The sequence below is a fragment of the Porites lutea genome, chromosome 3 (genome assembly GCF_958299795.1).
Source record: "Porites lutea chromosome 3, jaPorLute2.1, whole genome shotgun sequence".
Classification (NCBI taxonomy): Eukaryota; Metazoa; Cnidaria; class Anthozoa; order Scleractinia; family Poritidae; genus Porites; species Porites lutea.
The window spans coordinates 4,231,462-4,247,954 of record NC_133203.1 but is presented as its reverse complement, the minus strand read 5'-3'; the positions used below and the strand labels follow the sequence as shown (position 1 = coordinate 4,247,954).

The 16,493-nt window shown below is 38.3% G+C and overlaps 1 protein-coding gene across 2 annotated transcripts; it reads right to left on the bottom strand.

Annotated features, from left to right (window-relative positions):
• Nucleotides 1-1,331: 1,331 nt before the first annotated feature.
• Nucleotides 1,332-16,255, bottom strand: LOC140930241 (F-box/LRR-repeat protein 2-like). 2 transcript variants are annotated; one of them, XM_073379915.1, is made up of 16 exons: nt 16,092-16,255; nt 14,900-14,970; nt 14,444-14,498; nt 14,266-14,340; nt 13,534-13,628; nt 12,424-12,492; nt 11,605-11,700; nt 10,529-10,655; nt 9,598-9,672; nt 8,557-8,687; nt 8,129-8,189; nt 7,543-7,587; nt 6,919-6,975; nt 6,417-6,553; nt 5,850-5,925; nt 1,332-5,146 (listed from the first exon to the last, which is right to left on the bottom strand). In XM_073379915.1, exons 1-16 carry the CDS (start codon nt 16,179-16,181, stop codon nt 5,039-5,041), a joined length of 1,368 nt encoding a protein of 455 aa, XP_073236016.1. In that variant the 5' UTR covers nt 16,182-16,255; the 3' UTR covers nt 1,332-5,038. The 2 variants fall into 2 exon arrangements, with proteins under 2 accessions (XP_073236016.1, XP_073236017.1); XM_073379916.1 differs by lacking the exon at nt 14,266-14,340.
• Nucleotides 16,256-16,493: the final 238 nt, after the last annotated feature.

Below are 16,493 nucleotides of genomic sequence, written 5' to 3'. Positions count from 1 at the left end.
ATTTATTGCATTACGAATCCATCGCTTAATTGTTTGCAATTTAGTGACAACTGAGTGAGCGAGTGTTTTTGGAATCTTTAACCACAAAAGGAGAAAACGTTGACATGCGCTTTTTCTACTACTGCGGCATACGCGCAGGATATATAAACAATATTAATGTTTTCCGACTTACCTGCACCGGTCTTACACCCTTTGATTCTTCCCTGGAAAGTATACTGACAATTTGATAATTTCATTGCAGAAACGAGATGAGACATTTTAAGCGAGAATATCCTTGAAGATGAAGGCAAAAACACCTTTGAATTTACAAGAGTAATTATCAGTACTCTCACCTGGAACATGGAACAATTGTTTTCCTACGTTGGCATGATTTGAATGTCAGCCTCAATGTGTAGTTATTGGCTCTGAGTCAATAGCCCATAAGACCAAAGGCCGAATGGGCTATTGACTCACAGCCCATTCGGGCCCGAGGAATAATTGTTTTAGTAAAATCCAACGAGTTGGTCAAAAATATCGAGACAAAACAACTTTAGCTAGTAGAACGCGATTCAGCCGCCATTGTTTTGGTTTTCAAAGCCGGCGAGTTTTCACTACTAGTGCATCATAACACAGAGCCAAGTAGTAGCTCAGCCAATCAGAACGCAGCATTGATAATAAACCACTAGTTGGATTTTACTAAATATAAATAGCCCATAGAAACAAAGTTGTGTGCTTAAAATCCTGACCTTTGAGCGCACGAGAAGCTAAAGTTGGCTTTGCCTTGATGCAAAACTATCTGCTTTTTAGGGTAACTGTCGGTGTTGCAGAAACCATTATTAGATCGCTCTTGTGTTGTGGATATTGTTCAGTATCTTTTCAATCTATTGTATTACGCCATTTGGTGGTTGCACCCGTTCCCAACATCAAGGTACTACCGCTTTTTATTAAACGTTTGATTTATTGAATCGAGTTGATCACAAACTGCCAGCCAAAAAACAACCTTTACATGTAAGGAGCTCAGGTTTTGTACCTGAACAATAGTTTTTATTATACTGAGCTATTTTAGGGGGATAGCACCTTTTACCTTGGGGATCGGAAAGAACCCATCCTTGCTTATACTCAAAGGCCCAACAGGGGACCGAACTCACGAAGACTTCGAAAGATCTATCTCTAGTTGTAGCTATATCTTTGTATTTCCCAACGAGAAAAACCTGAAGCCAATGAACAATCACGTGATTGACCTGCAGAAGGTCTATTAGGTAGACCCCAGCGCCCAGGTCTCTTACTGGACGACTGTAAATATATGCATTAGACTATCACAACACGAATAAATATCATTTTGAAAATTGATGTTTACTTTAAATTATCTTTATTCCACTTCCCGGTTTACAATTATAACTGACAGCATTACCGTAAACCAAAATTAAGAATTATTTGAAAAATACAAGAATTCATAGCACTACAAACAAAACTAACACAAGAACACACAAAAAAGTGCCTCTTCCTGCACGGTCATTGCGAGTTGTACATACCAAACTTCTCTGTAAGAAATACAAATATTTGGCCTACATGCTAGCACTGAACCAAGACATAATCATACTGAAGTTTTTGAGAGGATCTCATAGCCAACCTATCACAAAACTATTCCTGACCGGCAGGGGACTGGACATAGTCACAGACCATGTCACGTGATTTCCGGTTGCCAGGCAGTCACAGTAACACCAACACACGGCCAGTCAGTACAACTACTCCACCGTACAGCACTCAATAAAGAGCACGGTATGTCACTAGACAAAAAACTGATAGGTTACGTTAATATACTACACACTAAACACATCCAGGTGCACATCCTCGACAAAATTTTGGGAATGACGATCGAAACAGCCTTGTTATAAGCTCCTGACAAACTTTTAGGTCCTCAACAAAATGCTGCTACCAGCTTTCATTTGAATGGTCAGAAATTTTTCAGAAATTTATATACTACAGATGCAAAAGTTTGAACAACCATGTACATTGTAATAACCCTTTAAACCCTAATATCAAAATTCAAATTCTCATTTGTTGTTCCTATGCGTTTTCAATAGAAGTAGTGGGGAGAATTTGTTCAAGAATCAATTAGATTAAGCTTGTGTGATCATGTCCTCAATTCTCATAACCACTTTGTTTTATAAAGCAGTGACATTATAAGGAGAAATTTGACGCCTATCACTCTTGAAGCTTAAAAGGATAAACAGCACCAAAGGAAAGTACTGTTCAGTAACTTCTATTAAGGAGTCACGATTTAAGACTTCATAGTCCCGATTCGGAATAAAAAGCTCCACATCTGTGTAAACAGCCGTTTTACAAAAACTTTGTTGGTACGAAGTCATCATTTTGTGCGAAGGTGTACGATGTAGCATACTACACAATACTTACACTATACATAAACTAGAGGAGTGGGGAAAGGAGACTTTATAAGAAACAAGTGGGGTAGACACAGGAACAACTCGCCTCTAGATCATCGAGCATTTAGAAACATGATACATCATGTCTCGTTCCTGAGTCTCGCACCTCTTTTCGGACACGAGGTACGAGACTGCCGTTATCTTGGATGGAGTGAGAAATTTCAGACGTGCCAACGTCAAGATGAAAAAAGCACTATCTAAGAATTATCTCTGTGCCTCGCCATTTCAGACTAATCTAAATGTGCTGTCCAGAATAAAAACGTCTTGTCGATGAATTTTCGCTAGCCTACTAGTACAATATTCCCAGTGATAGACTACACAAACCAGCACTTGAACTACAACAACGAACAACTTCACTCTTAACATATAACAATGATTCAATCGATAATTAAATAACTTAGATAATTGATTGGTTTTCCTGTATGTACAATTTAAAACAGAAGATATTATTGAGATTATAAACATGTGCGCCGCAATCGTTAGAAAGGTTAGAAAGCGGTTTTCAATAAAGTGTTTCGAGCGAAATGTAATTCTAGCCAATCACAACAAAGGCAAATGCGCGATAAGCTAATCAGATCTGCGCGCGAATACAGGTCGTAGCCGCCAAACGCCGAGAGCACGGTGCCCGTTGACTTTTCAGGCCCAAAACCACATTTTAACTCAAAAACTTAAGAATGATAATGGGAATTTTAGCCCACAAACCAGCCTTCTTTTATTGGTCTAATTAGAGCCGTATTGCGTTTCATTCGCATTTGGACCCTTCAGGCACATTGCAGACGTAACATAGATCACCGGGCCCGAAACGTTGTCAGGACTTTCAAGAAATGGGCAAAGGCAAAAATAGTCTACACTTTAAGGAAAAGCAAGTACAGACGAGAATTCGCTTTCCACAACCTATTGAAAACCGTTCTTCCTCACAAATTAACCTAATTACCCGCGATTACCCTTAAAAGCGATACTCACGTCTCTTGAGACGATTAAGAGCTGCTATACCAACGCTAACCAATCTATTTTATCATTATAAACGAGGATAAATTTACATTTAAGCAACTTAAAAAGTAATCACGTTTGTCTCTGTTTAATTATGATATTTACATTAATTTGGCAAAAATTAAAACGCCTTTTAAACCTAAATATTAAAACACTGACTGTCTTTTAAGTGTTCTGTGTATATGACAAAAACGATGGAAATCAACCGTTTACCTTACGAGTTGGTATCATACCAAGTTACCACCCAAAAAAATTTTCTGGATATTAATAATACTTAGAAATTATGCAAATAAGTTAACTTTTCTGGCCAAATGAAGTATTTAACACAAAGCAATCAACCTCACACGCAAACAAAATGTAAGTGCTTGGTTTGTGTCCAGACTTCCTTTACTCCCAGCAACAACTGATAATTTTCGTTAAAATAGTGCAGTGATACACTGAGAAACGTTTGATGACAAGTCAAGAGTGTGTTTTAGCCACCTTTAAGACAGAGGAGACATTTAACTTCACTAGGTCAACAGAGGACAGAGTGAGAGCGCTTATTCCCCAAAAAGGACTTATTCCCTACGAATTCTTCTCAAGATATAAATTCAAATAACATTTTTAGTCCGGCTAAAGACTTTACACAGTTTTCATCCTTTTTTTATGAAAAAAAAAAAAAACATTTTTTTTAGTGTTTTAGATCTTGAAAGTTTTGTTGGGAAAATGACGTCACAAAGTTGACGCCAAATTCTGGTTTTATTATTAGTGAGTTTACGCAACAGGACAAATTGCATGCGCGTGACAGACGTGACAAGGCTATTACGTGCGTGTTTTGTCGTGATCTTCACTAACATCAATGTTTTCTGTTCTTTTACAAAAAGATCTGTTTGAAGGAAATTGAAGTTTGGCGAAAAGTTATTTCAAACAAAATTATTGTCACGCTTGTCACACAAGGTTTGCCGTCTTCTTTCCTCTCCTGTCCTGTTGCGTAAAGTTCACTATTATGGGATATCCTATGACAGCAACTCAAAGAATATTGCCAAGGATCTCAAAACTGAAATAATTGGTATCCTTAAAAGATATACATTTTTGCTATTTAACTACTTCGCCATTTTGTCACTAAAAATAGTACCAGACGGATTAAACTGAGGAATAAGCCCTGTGAGGAATATCGCGATCACTCTCTCCTTTTATCATCTCTTGGTCACAACCCAATGATTCTCTAGTGAGGGAAGCGTTGGGTGATTCCAAGAAATGTGTCAAAACAGACTAACACATTAGTTGTACCAAACAATACGAGGCAATACCTACACTTTCTGTTACCCTGCGAAAAGACAACAATCGTAAGCGTGTCGTTAAATGTTTACAATCGTGTACGTTCCGTGCGCGTGCGGTCTTTCGTAGTTTGCATTGCAACCAAAATGCAGGTACATGTACTCTTCAGTATTGAAGATCTTTGACCACGTCACGGATAAGAGGATTGCGTGACGAGCTGCCGAGTGGGAAGGAAGTTGAGTAGAAATAATCACTACCTCTTCTCTTAGAAGGCTTCACATCCTTTACAACTACAGTATGCAAAGCGATTGAGACTATCGCGATAAGAAAGTACTTGGGGTGAGTTATGTGTACGATATAACACAGTACTATAGCACAACACAGCAACGGCACATTCTCTGTCGTCCACCGCCCACACTTGGGGGAGGGGTCACGGGTGCAAAGTATTCGTGTACTTTTAGATCTGGTAGATGAGCCTGGGAAGAGAAAACAATTAAATGATGGGCATTATCGCTGCAATACATGTGACAACAGAGCTGAAGGCACATGAAGAGGTAATGAGATAACTAAAAGTATTTAACGTCAGCTTTCAGCAGAATTTATAGTTAACTGAGAACACGTGATGAAAGAACACGACAGCACATGACAACTGAATTGGAAGCAAATGAAAAGTGAACTGATAGCACGTGACAAGTTAATTAAAAGCACCTTACATAAGCTGTGACCACGTGACAAGTGAACTTTAAACACTTGTTAAAGGGCTGACAGCACAATATAAGTAAATTGAAACCAATGAAACGTGAGTTGACCGCCCATGATAACAGATAAGCCAACTAAAAGTGCATGCACTTGACAAATGAGCTGATAGCACCTGACAGGTAAATTGAAAGCACGTGATAAGTAAGCTTACGGCACGTGATAATAGGAAAGTGAACTACAAGTACATGCACCTGACAAATGAGCTGATAGCACGTGATGGGTAAATTAAAAGCATGTGATAAGTAGGCTGACAGCACGTGATAAATGGAAGGAAAGCAAAGAAAAAGCAACCTGAAAGCACCTGAAGGTTAAAAAGAGTGAAGGGCAGCTGTTTTGTGCGATGAGGTATCACGAGAATCAGGTGAACAGGAAGTCAAAAAACAGAAAGCACACAGATAATATAACATATGCAATAGTTACCCTAAGTTTTCTTGTTCCTGCTTTGGTGATAAGTTGACAATCAAAAAGTTCTACTCTTTTTAGATGTTGGCAATTACTGCAACCGACAAAAAAAGTAATGTCACCAAAACAATGCCTTTTTACACGTGATTATAACTTTGATATGTGCACATTTTTAAGGCAAGGATTAAACATGAGCCATTTAAAGGGAAAATTAATTTTGCCACTTTTGACCGATGACATCTGGGGAGAGGTGGGGTGCGGGTAAGGGCTCAGTAAACCCCCTCCGTCAATCATACATAACGTGCCTTCGGTTGATTGTATTCTGGAACAAGATTGTGTTACATATTTTTGTAACAGATCTATTGTCACGTGATTTCTGGACCACTAAAATGCAACCAACTCTGGAATATTTTATTTTAAGGAGATTTCTAGGCATTGCAGTGCCATGAATGCCAAAACATATGACTTTTAAAGTTAATTCCATTTATTATTATTCCGGACTCAATTGAACTCGCCCTAAAAAGACGTAGATCCACTCAAACGAAACTTCATAAAGTCAAGGTTTTCATTTCGACAGATACTTACATTAAGTAGTCTAAGGCATTATCTGTGATAAGAGGACAGTTATCCAGTTCTAGTTCTTCAATGTGGTCCACAGCACAGGGGCTTCCACAAAAGTGTCTGATACCATCGTCAGTGATCAACTCACAGTGAGAAAGACTCTGAGCAAAGTTAAAAGAGAATTTCTTCATCATTTTGTTTTTCCTCTCAAGAACAACCTCGTTCCCAGGTTCTCTTTCCTCCGTAGGGACGGGTAGGAGAGAACCCTGGGAACAAGGTTGCCTCAAGACCTTTGCATGTGATTTAGTAGTTGTTGGTAAATGTTGGTCACTCTTGGATTTAAAGATTAGAAGTTTTTGGTTGAATTTTATTTCTTTGGTATTTCTCTACTTTATCAAAGCTTCATTCTTTGATTTTCTTCAATTTTACTTTTTTTTCTTGAGTGTGCGTGTGTGTGTTTCTAAAATATCATTTCAAAAGTGCTCTTTTAATCAAGAATACATGTTAAAATGTAATAATGACTCACAAGTTTCTGTAGGCCTGAGCACCAAAGGGACAATTGATTTAAGGTCGAGTCTGTGATCTACAGGCAACACAAAACATAAACAAAGAAACAAGTTATTTTTTCCTAGTACTAACACTTACTAACCCCTTAAGATCCACATACAAATTCTCCAGACTGATCTCCATACATTTCTTTTAAGAACAGTTGAGAGAATTTGCTTTAAGATCAAAGCATTTTCCCTTTGGTAATCAATTTAGTAATTCTCATAACCTTTACTCTTGATGATCTGCTGATGTTGTTAGGAGAAAATTGATGTTGGTCACTCTTGGGACCTAAAGGGTTAACGCTTACAACTTTACAGTAAAACCCCTATTTAGTAGCTGTGGACCACGGTCTGTTTAGTGACCAGTTACAGAGCCACAAATAAAATTTTTCTTTCTTGAAAGGGCATTACGTCCAGTTAAGTTTAAATCTTGCTCGGGCAGAGCAAAAATGTGGTTGGATTCAGTCAAGGATGCACTACAAGACTAGTGTGAGGAACACAAAACAATCCTGGAGTATTTGGTAAAAAGATCTCTCTATCATTATGCAGCAGTTTGGTATAAAGACTTCTTTCCAGAAGTGTCAAAGGAATAAGGATCTCACCAAAACACATTCTTCCAAATCCAAACGCTGAAGTTTGTTACAGCCCTGAAAAGAGTCAAAGAAACACTGAGAATTCTTAAAACAGGATGTTTGTCACAACACTGGTCATTATTATTGTTATCATCATCATCATTATTATCGCAGGGCTGTCACTAAGATTTCCAGTCGCAGGGTACATACAACAAGTGGGCAGGGAATCACACAGCTAGGGATTTCTTTTGTTCTATTTTTCTTCTACTACCTTCCTATGAAATTAGCCGGGTGCTATGTTCATAGTAGCCAGGAGAAAGTCCCAGCCTCTGCCACTTAATGACAGCCCTGTTATCATCATTGTCGTCATCACTGCCGTCACCATCATTTTCCATCATCACCATCACCATCATAATTTTATCATCATCATCACATAACAGTTAAAACTAATCACTTGGTAGTGCTAACAAAAATAGCATTAATTATTGCATAAAATTATTACATGTGTCCATAAATTTTAGTCTTGTCTAAGCAAGCTTTTTGAAGTACAATTACTACACATTCAAAATATCTGGTTATTTCAAGCTACAAAGTTTGTTAAACCTAAGAGTCTTACCCTACAAAGTGCTTGAAAACCAGCATCTGTAAACTGTGAGCACTGGGCAACTTCCAGTGTCCTGCAAGAAGAAGAAATGGTATGAAGCATGATGGTCACTATTTTCTAACCACTAAATGATGGCAATATACATGTAAATGTACTTAGCGCCCTTAGTCCAGATCCTAATGAAGTTAAACCCAAAAGCCCAAAAATTGTCCCAGTTGCAACTCCTCCTTCTTTGTCTATCTTAGTGCACCTGCCCACCATCCTTTCTCCAATTTTCAATGCCTCTTTCTTCAAATCGGTTATGCTAATGTTTTCCCCCACTCCTGTTGTAAACTGGGTGTGGCTTCTCCCCTATTGTACTGTCTCCTAATTGCCAGACCCTTTTTAAACCCTCATGTGCATCAGTGTCCACCCCCCCGCAGAGGGAATGTTGCACTCACCTAAGCTCATGGCTTCTGCTCCCAAGATACTGAAGTGATAAATCAGTTAACTGTATACAGCCAGATACACAGAGCAATGAGATATCACTACAGTGATCACTGATTGCCTTGATTGAATTATCCTTTATGTTCTAATGGGACAAAGGAACAATGTCAAATGTGTAACACAGGCAATGTTGTCAAGAAATCCTTGTTAGTGCAGCTTTTACACTTGAATCACTCAGTTGAGCATGTATAGGGTGTTATAGCCTGTTTCAGGCTCAAATTTAGTGGGGAAAGCTGGTCCAGAATAGCTGTTTGAAAACTGCATGGGGGTGGGGGAGAGATGGAGTAGTCGAGTTCGTAAGCAATGTTGTCAATACCTCATTCTGGTATACCAGCTCCCAGGATACCCTATGGATTGGTTAAACACTTACATCAATCATTTGGCTTCCTGTGATCAGAGTCTAACAAAAATGCCAAGCATTGTGAAACCATCCTAAACCACAACATTGGAAGTTTTGACATTTGATATGTTGACTCCAGAAATGTTTTTTCAGGAAGTAAGTGAACTGAGGTATTTAAAAAGATGCTTACAGTCTCTTCCCTTCCCTCTTCCCACCATTTTTTGCTTGTTCCCTGTTTCACTGTCTCCTCGTTTTTTTGAGTGTCTGCACTTTTGAGATCCCAGCACAGTCTAAGAGTGTTTTCAATCACTCACATGGACAGCATGTGGCAATGAAATTAATGAAACAAAGACAAGAGAAAGAACGAAACATGACTGCTATTTCACTGCTTTGGAACTCCTGGGACGTCCTGTGAAAATGCCCTAATATGCTCATATTCTGCATACATGTGCATTTTGTTCATTATTTTTGCTACATCTTGAAACAGCGAGTTTGAATCCATTCAGTCCAAACACGAAAAAAAGCACTTTATTTTAGAGTTCATGTATTTAGTACAGAAGTACTAATTGGGGACAGCATTTTCGTCCGTCTCTTCAGTCAAGCACTCTATGGACTGAGCTAATCATGCCACAGCACAAAAGTGTACATAAATTACCTCACATGATGTTAGTTTGATTGAAAGTAATTTAGGGCAGCTTTTTGTCAGGTGATAGATGCCTTCATCTGTCAACTGTGAAAAGAATAGTTTTTCAAAACTTGTCAAGACCTCTTCAAATAAATTGACTCTAAAACAACACTAGGTAGTCATCAACGGACATTCAAAGATTTCTTCGTAAATAAGGCAAGCACTGTGACACCCAGTTACCGTAAGTCCTCTATTATGCCCCCGGGGGGCTTATTTGTTTCCCACCCATTTGAAGTGGGGCTTATTTGAGAGGGGGCCTTGTTTAATTTAGCAAAGATGATGGTATCGGTTCTCCTAAGAGAATTAGAATACAAAGTGGAAAAGTTCTAGTACAAGAAGTTGGAGGTCATGCAGCCAAAGAACAAAAACCAATCCAAACTTCCAGCAGGTGAATAAACCATCCCATACATGTATCAGTCCATGTGAAGTTTTACAGTCATGATTGATTTATACAGTCTATCATTCATTATTGAAGAATAATAAGGAAGAGGGGAGGGGGTTTAAAAGATAGTCCACGGCTTCCAGCCAAGATCCAATCCAAATGAATTCTCTTTCTCAATGCAAAGTGGAAAAACATTTTTGTTGCATAGGAATGAATCAAAGGAAAGCCTCTCCTGTGGAAGGGATTTTTTCTAAGAACCCCTGCCCACCTCCCGTGAAAATTGTAGTTAAACTTTTGCATTTATTGAAATCTGAGCCCTCCTCATCCCCCCAGGAATTTCCAATTCTTTCTGTGGGGAGTGGGAGGGGGGAGGGGAGCAGTAGGGAGATTTTCTAGAACAACACAATATAATAATACACATAAAGGGAATTTACCATTAGTAACAAAAACTCTAAACAAGCTTACACACAACAATGAAGTATGTAAAATGTTAATAGCAAACCAGGTTTGTTTTCTTACCAAGCAGCACCCTTCTGCTATAAATATCAGAAGGTTCTTACAGCCCTGGGAGAGTAGTTTGAGACCATGGGAAGATATCTGAGTACACCAAGAAATATTTATATGTTCCAGCTTGGTACAGCCCTTACTGAAAGACCAAAATAAAAAAAATGATGGAGCACAGTCAACTGTATAAGATGGCATCTGCCGAGAACAGACACCAAGTCAGTTGGTCCCTGCTGTTTAGCAATCTTCATTCTCTAAAGGCAGACACCTCATAACAAGAGTCACCTGGTGCCACTTCCATTAAAAGGTGCATGCCTAGGACAGGGCTGTCACCCAAAAAGGGGCAACGGGGAAGGGGGGGGGGTGGTTTGGGGGTTAGTCACTAAAGAAATTTCAAATGGGGAGACTCTGCCAAGAGATCCAATCCTTCACCCTTTTACTGTATATACCATTTTTGACAGAAAATGTTCACATTAAGTATACATTCTGTTGACAATGGTAGCCCTTTCACATAAGTAGTTTAGAATTATGTATAACTTTCAAAAGCTGTCAATTCACTGTCCTTTAAATACAACTAAATCACACAACGGAACGTTTTCTCAACTTTTTCACAGCCACAGAATGCATCTGTTAGCTTTTTTGGGCCTTTTTTCATATTACCAGGTATAATATTATTAGTAGGAACAAAGTTTAAAAGCTGGGAAGCAGTAGGTAAGATGTTGAACAGCCGGGAAGTTCTTTTAGTTCTTTATTTTTTTCTTTGTTTTTTATGAAAGTAGTAAGAGCGTCATGCTCATACAGATGTAATAGCCAGGGAAATCCCTGGCCTTGGTCCTTCACGACAGCCCTGTTTATAATAAAAATCAAAGAAAATAAATTAGGGAGTAAAATTTTCAAGATTTCTTCAAATTTATAAAACAAAACTGGGGGGGATACAGTACGTACTTCCACCTTTTAATGGAAGTGCACTGCTTTCAGATTTATCCAACCGCAAACCACAAATTAGAAAACAAAAATACAGATATGGACTATTGTCATCCTTTTGTAAAGTTAACTAAACAGCAAAGAAATCTTACGATCGGTAAAATTACCTTAAAGCACTAAGTGAGTTATCAGTGACTTGATGACAAGAAGACAAATCTAATCTCCTGAGACGTCCACTGTAGTTACTTAGACTAATGGCAGTGCTGTAAATATTGATAGAAAATGGTCAGCTGTGTTTAATAGTGATAAGAAAAAAATACAAAAGATTTACTGTACCCAATTTATTGATGGCCCCAAGGGAAATACATGGAGAATTATACAGCTGTAAAACGGAATGAGATACAGTCAAAGCTCTCCTTGCGACCACTCTCTTAAGAGACTTGCTCTAGTTGTGACCTGCTTTGAACTGTGACTTGAACTTTGTAATGAAAAGCTTTCATAAGCAACCGCTCCTGTAATTAGTGACCACGGAGTCTTATTCATATAAATCAACACTTAAATGAAACTGCACACTGCACTAATGGTTCATTGATAAAGATCTTGGGGTTATTTTGGTCTAAAAAATTGGACCTAAAGTTTAGCCGTAACTATATCAGATATTAATCATTACTTTCTTTTGTTTTTTCTTGGTGAATTATTAAAGAGTTTCTGAAGCTCTTGTAATTAAGCAACCACCCTCTATAGTTTAAACATGTGGTCTCTTACGAGAGCTCATTCTTGTAAGCAACCAGCTCTCATTACCACCACTTTTTCAAATTTCCGAGGTGGTGACTTACGAGAGCTTTGACTGTATACACATTCAATCAGGCCTGAAGGTGCAGCATTTTGACTGCTTCCTGCATTAAGTCTTCATCAGGCAATGATGTATACTTGCTAAATAAATGCGGATAAATAATAATGAATAAACAAACAATATGATGACTTACCTATCTGATATTCTTTTACATCCTTCTAAACATAATTCTTCAATATTTTTACATTGCTGAGCAAATATTCTGAAATACCCAATGAGTTATCATAAAATTGTTGTTACCATATTTTATTTTATTAATTTTCATTTAACAAAAAAATGCTGCAAATCACCATCCCAGCACTTTAAGTTTCCATTTCCAACAATATTGTGTTTTCATAACTGAATGACAAGGCCACTGAAGTGACTAATGAAAAATCCAGTATAGGGAGCCTTCATTAAACCGCCGCCCGGTTAGCTCAGTTGGGAGAGCGCCGGTCTGCTGAGCGGGAGGCCGTAGGTTCAAACCCCGGCCGGACCAACACTCAGGGTCTTTAAATAACTGAGGAGAAAGTGCTGCCTTTGTAATAATAACATCTGCAAATGGTTAGACTTTCTAGTCTTCTCGGATAAGGACGATAAACCGTAGGCCCCGTCTCACAAGCCCTTGCATATGTAATAAATCTGTGGGACGTTAAAGAACCCACACACTCTTCGTAAAGAGTAGGGCACGTAGTGCCCGGTGTAGTGGTCTATCTCACTTTCACACTCATGTATGGGGGCATCATCACTCATTCCTTCAGTACTTGTAAACTGCACCTTAAGCAGTCTGGCAAAGTCCCCCAACCAGTGTTGTAAATTATCCCTGAAAAGCCCTGAGGGGAGTGGATAATAAGATATTTACAATTACAATTTATTTATTACAACCTGGAGGGGGATTGGGGTAGCCTGATTCCCAGACGTTCGAGGTCGTTTGCAGTCCCTTCAACCTCGGACGTCTGAGAATCAAGCTAGGAGTGGGATGGAAAAATACTGACATGTCTGCAAAATATGTCCTATCCCCTCCCCCATCTGTAATAAGCAAAAAAATATATAATAATAATAATAAATTATATAAATAAATAAAATAAAAAACTAGTACACAACCCTTGACTTCCAACCCAAAAAGGTCTCCAAAAACTTTGATACTCTCCCTAAAGAGTTCAACAAGATAACCAATCCCAACAGCTTTGCTCAAACCCTGCCAACCCTCTTACATAGTAAACTGAAGTCCCCTTAACTAGTCATCTGATGAGTGTAAAATTACCTCAAAGCCCCATCTCCTACACTCTTACAGCCTTTAAGGCTTAAACTCTTGAGAAATCCTACACATCGTCTTGCCAAATTAAGTATTACAATTTCCTATAAAATAAAGCACAAACAAGGGCAGTATGAGAGCCCTCATCAATACTTCAATATTAATAAATTCGGTCAAAAACCCTTTGTGATACTTTTCATACTAAATAATCTATTTCTGAAAACTGAAAATGCAAAATGGCCTTGGACCAGGCTGAGTAGCGGGGGGGTGGGGGGGGGGGGGGATGGCAAAAGAATCAGCTCACGTGGTGGATCTCGTGGACTGGGGAGGGGGAAAGGTTTGTTTTTTTGGGTGACTGACCTTTCCCCTCCCCAGGCTCCAGTTCAGCACCCCTTTTTCCCCCACTGCAGAGCCTGGTCCCAGGTTAATAACAACAACAAGGTCAACACTGTCCATAGTGGCCACCACAGTGGGTTAACCCACTAGATTTAGCTTTGGGGTAAATTCTTTAATCCCCTTACAAACTCTTTTCAACCTGACAAAAGTAGTGTCCAGGTCAGCACGGTCCCATAGCTGACTGTGTCCCTTTAAACCCCTTATCAAGTTGTATGAGGGCTTATAATGGCAAAGTTTACTGTGTGTTTATGTTGCTGCGCTGTCACTTGTTTGATTTACCACTATCTTGTATATACAGTCATGTACATCATAATAGTGTATTGGTTTTTGTAGAAAATGTTGTACCTCTATGTCTGTTTGAAAGTTCATCAAATCCACTCTCTGCCAATTGCTTCCATCCAGGGCTAAAACATTCCATAGCTAAAAGAATTGACATTACGTGAAGACGATAATATGTTATATGAAACCCTAAATTATTACACACTTTTGGTATAGTACAACACTGAAATCAAAAGCATCTTACCTTTGAAACCTGGGCACAGCGACACAAAGTGACTACATCTAGAAATGAAAATATCCTAACAAAAAAAGGATATCAAGATGAAAAAAGAAATTTCCTTTAACTCACAATTAAAAATTAATAGTTTCTGTACATTTATAAACAGTATATAATATATCCATAATTTATTAAAGATTACATTTACTTCAAATCAATTAATTACCGACAATGACCTTAAAGGCTATTTTTTGGCAACATGGCAACCAACTAAAAAAGTCATTGTTTTGATATTTGCAAAATATATGCCTCACAGACATGCAAATTTGCAATGCAGTTATAAATTACGGTCAGGTGTAGAAAACACAATAACCGCACTTACGATCAATATCGAACTTCTCTAGGCGAACCAATAAAGATGAATTTTGTGGATCTTAACTTAGAAGTACTTCTTCCGCTAACCTTATTTAGTTTTAAAAATACCTTAAAATAAGTTCCTTTGGGAGCTTCTTGTTTATTAGAGCTTGATCCTCATTTGTGTTGAAATTGTATAACTGAAACAAGAATGGAAATATTGTAAACACTGAGTCTGGTCAAGTGGTTGTCAAAACAATTGCCTATTTCAGATGACAGCTAGTTCCGAACGAGTTAAATTCGAGGTATAATTATCTAGGTTATAGCTATCAAGTCACAGTTGAAGTGCTGCATTAGAGCAAATAACACCTGTTTCAACGCTGGCGGACAAGGAGGATATATCATAGCCGGTCATTTCTGTACAATTCTGCTCGTGAGTGCATTTAAGCTGTCTGGAAAGTCTTCAAAACACAACAATTGATGGCTGCCATATTTTTCAGGCACGTTTAAATTCTGAACAGCCAATATTCAGAAGATCTCCACAAAAAACGCCCATGTATTTCTTTAAAAAAAAGTTTCACGCTCTCTCTAACTTAAGCTTTAGTTAAAATTAAAAAGGGCCTTTTCTAGTCTCTAAAATTAGAAAAAATGTTGCAGCCAAAATTATGATGGACATAAAAATATTGTTTTTGGATCGCAGCCTGATGAAAAACGTGCGACGGTCTACCATAAATGAAAGTATAAACTCGATCGTGATCTATAAGAAAAGTGAGGAGTGAGAAAAATCTAGAACAGAAATACAGAATTCCAGATTGAGTTAAGTTGATGGAGAGGATATATAGCTGAATGGCAGCACACTTTCACAGCTAGAGAGCCCATTCCAAGTCTGAATGATTTTGCCACCTTGAAAACAGCACAGATTTTAATACCAGGGGATAGCAACAGCAACGAGAAATGTTTTTTTCAAATAATTTTCATTTGCACATTGCATCAATAGCGACGGTCACGTCCTTCAAACAAAACAAGGAAAAACAAAATATTCTGGCAAAACAACGATAAGCGTAAGCTTTCGTGAACGAATGAAGGACAGGAAATGCGCCAGACATGAAACCAGCAAGAAAGAAAAAGGCGAAAATGCCCGTAAATAAACCGATAATTCACAAAAGGTTAAAAGGAATGAGCAATATCGCATTTCAAGAAAAAATGAAGTGAATATTTTCAGCACCGAGGAGAAACGAATGGCAAATCCATTGTTTATTGTAGTCGCTTGCCAGTGCCGACCGAAAACACAAACCTTCGACCAAGAAATTCGAACACTCACCTCAAATCGGCTTCTAGAGTTTACCCTTGAATGTGAATGGTTGTAGCTTGTATGATTGGTGTGGTTAGAGCACATGAATTTCGCATACATTCACCTTGTTCACACGAATCAGCCTTTCGCAGAGCTCTGAGCTCTGTGTATTTTTTGTTTTCTTGGGCCAGATGCTCCGCGCAGGACATTCTGGGTAATGATTTCTCACTTCCGGTCCCTACCAACAGGAAGCACGTACATTTGTTCATGCGAGCCAAAGTCAGGAACTTTAAAAGGACAAACTTTATCAATGGATAAATAAAGCAAATGAAACTCAATTAGCCGAAACTAAGTCGATTTTCGTGAATAAAATCCTATAGCTTTACAATAAAATACGTTAAAGGTCAAATACATAAATTTAAAATCCCCTGG

What these genes read in the sequence shown, in the direction of transcription:
- LOC140930241 (XM_073379915.1), bottom strand. Translation starts at nt 16,181, where the DNA reads ATGTATGCGAAATTCATGTGCTCTAACCACACCAATCATACAAGCTAC. An exon ending in TGTAAAAGAATATCAGATAG is followed by an intron (nt 11,701 to 12,423) that starts GTAAGTCATCAT and finishes CAATATTTACAG; the next exon opens with CACTGCCATTAGTCTAAGTA. An exon ending in AATGCCTTAGACTACTTAAT is followed by an intron (nt 5,926 to 6,416) that starts GTAAGTATCTGT and finishes TGTCGGTTGCAG; the next exon opens with TAATTGCCAACATCTAAAAA.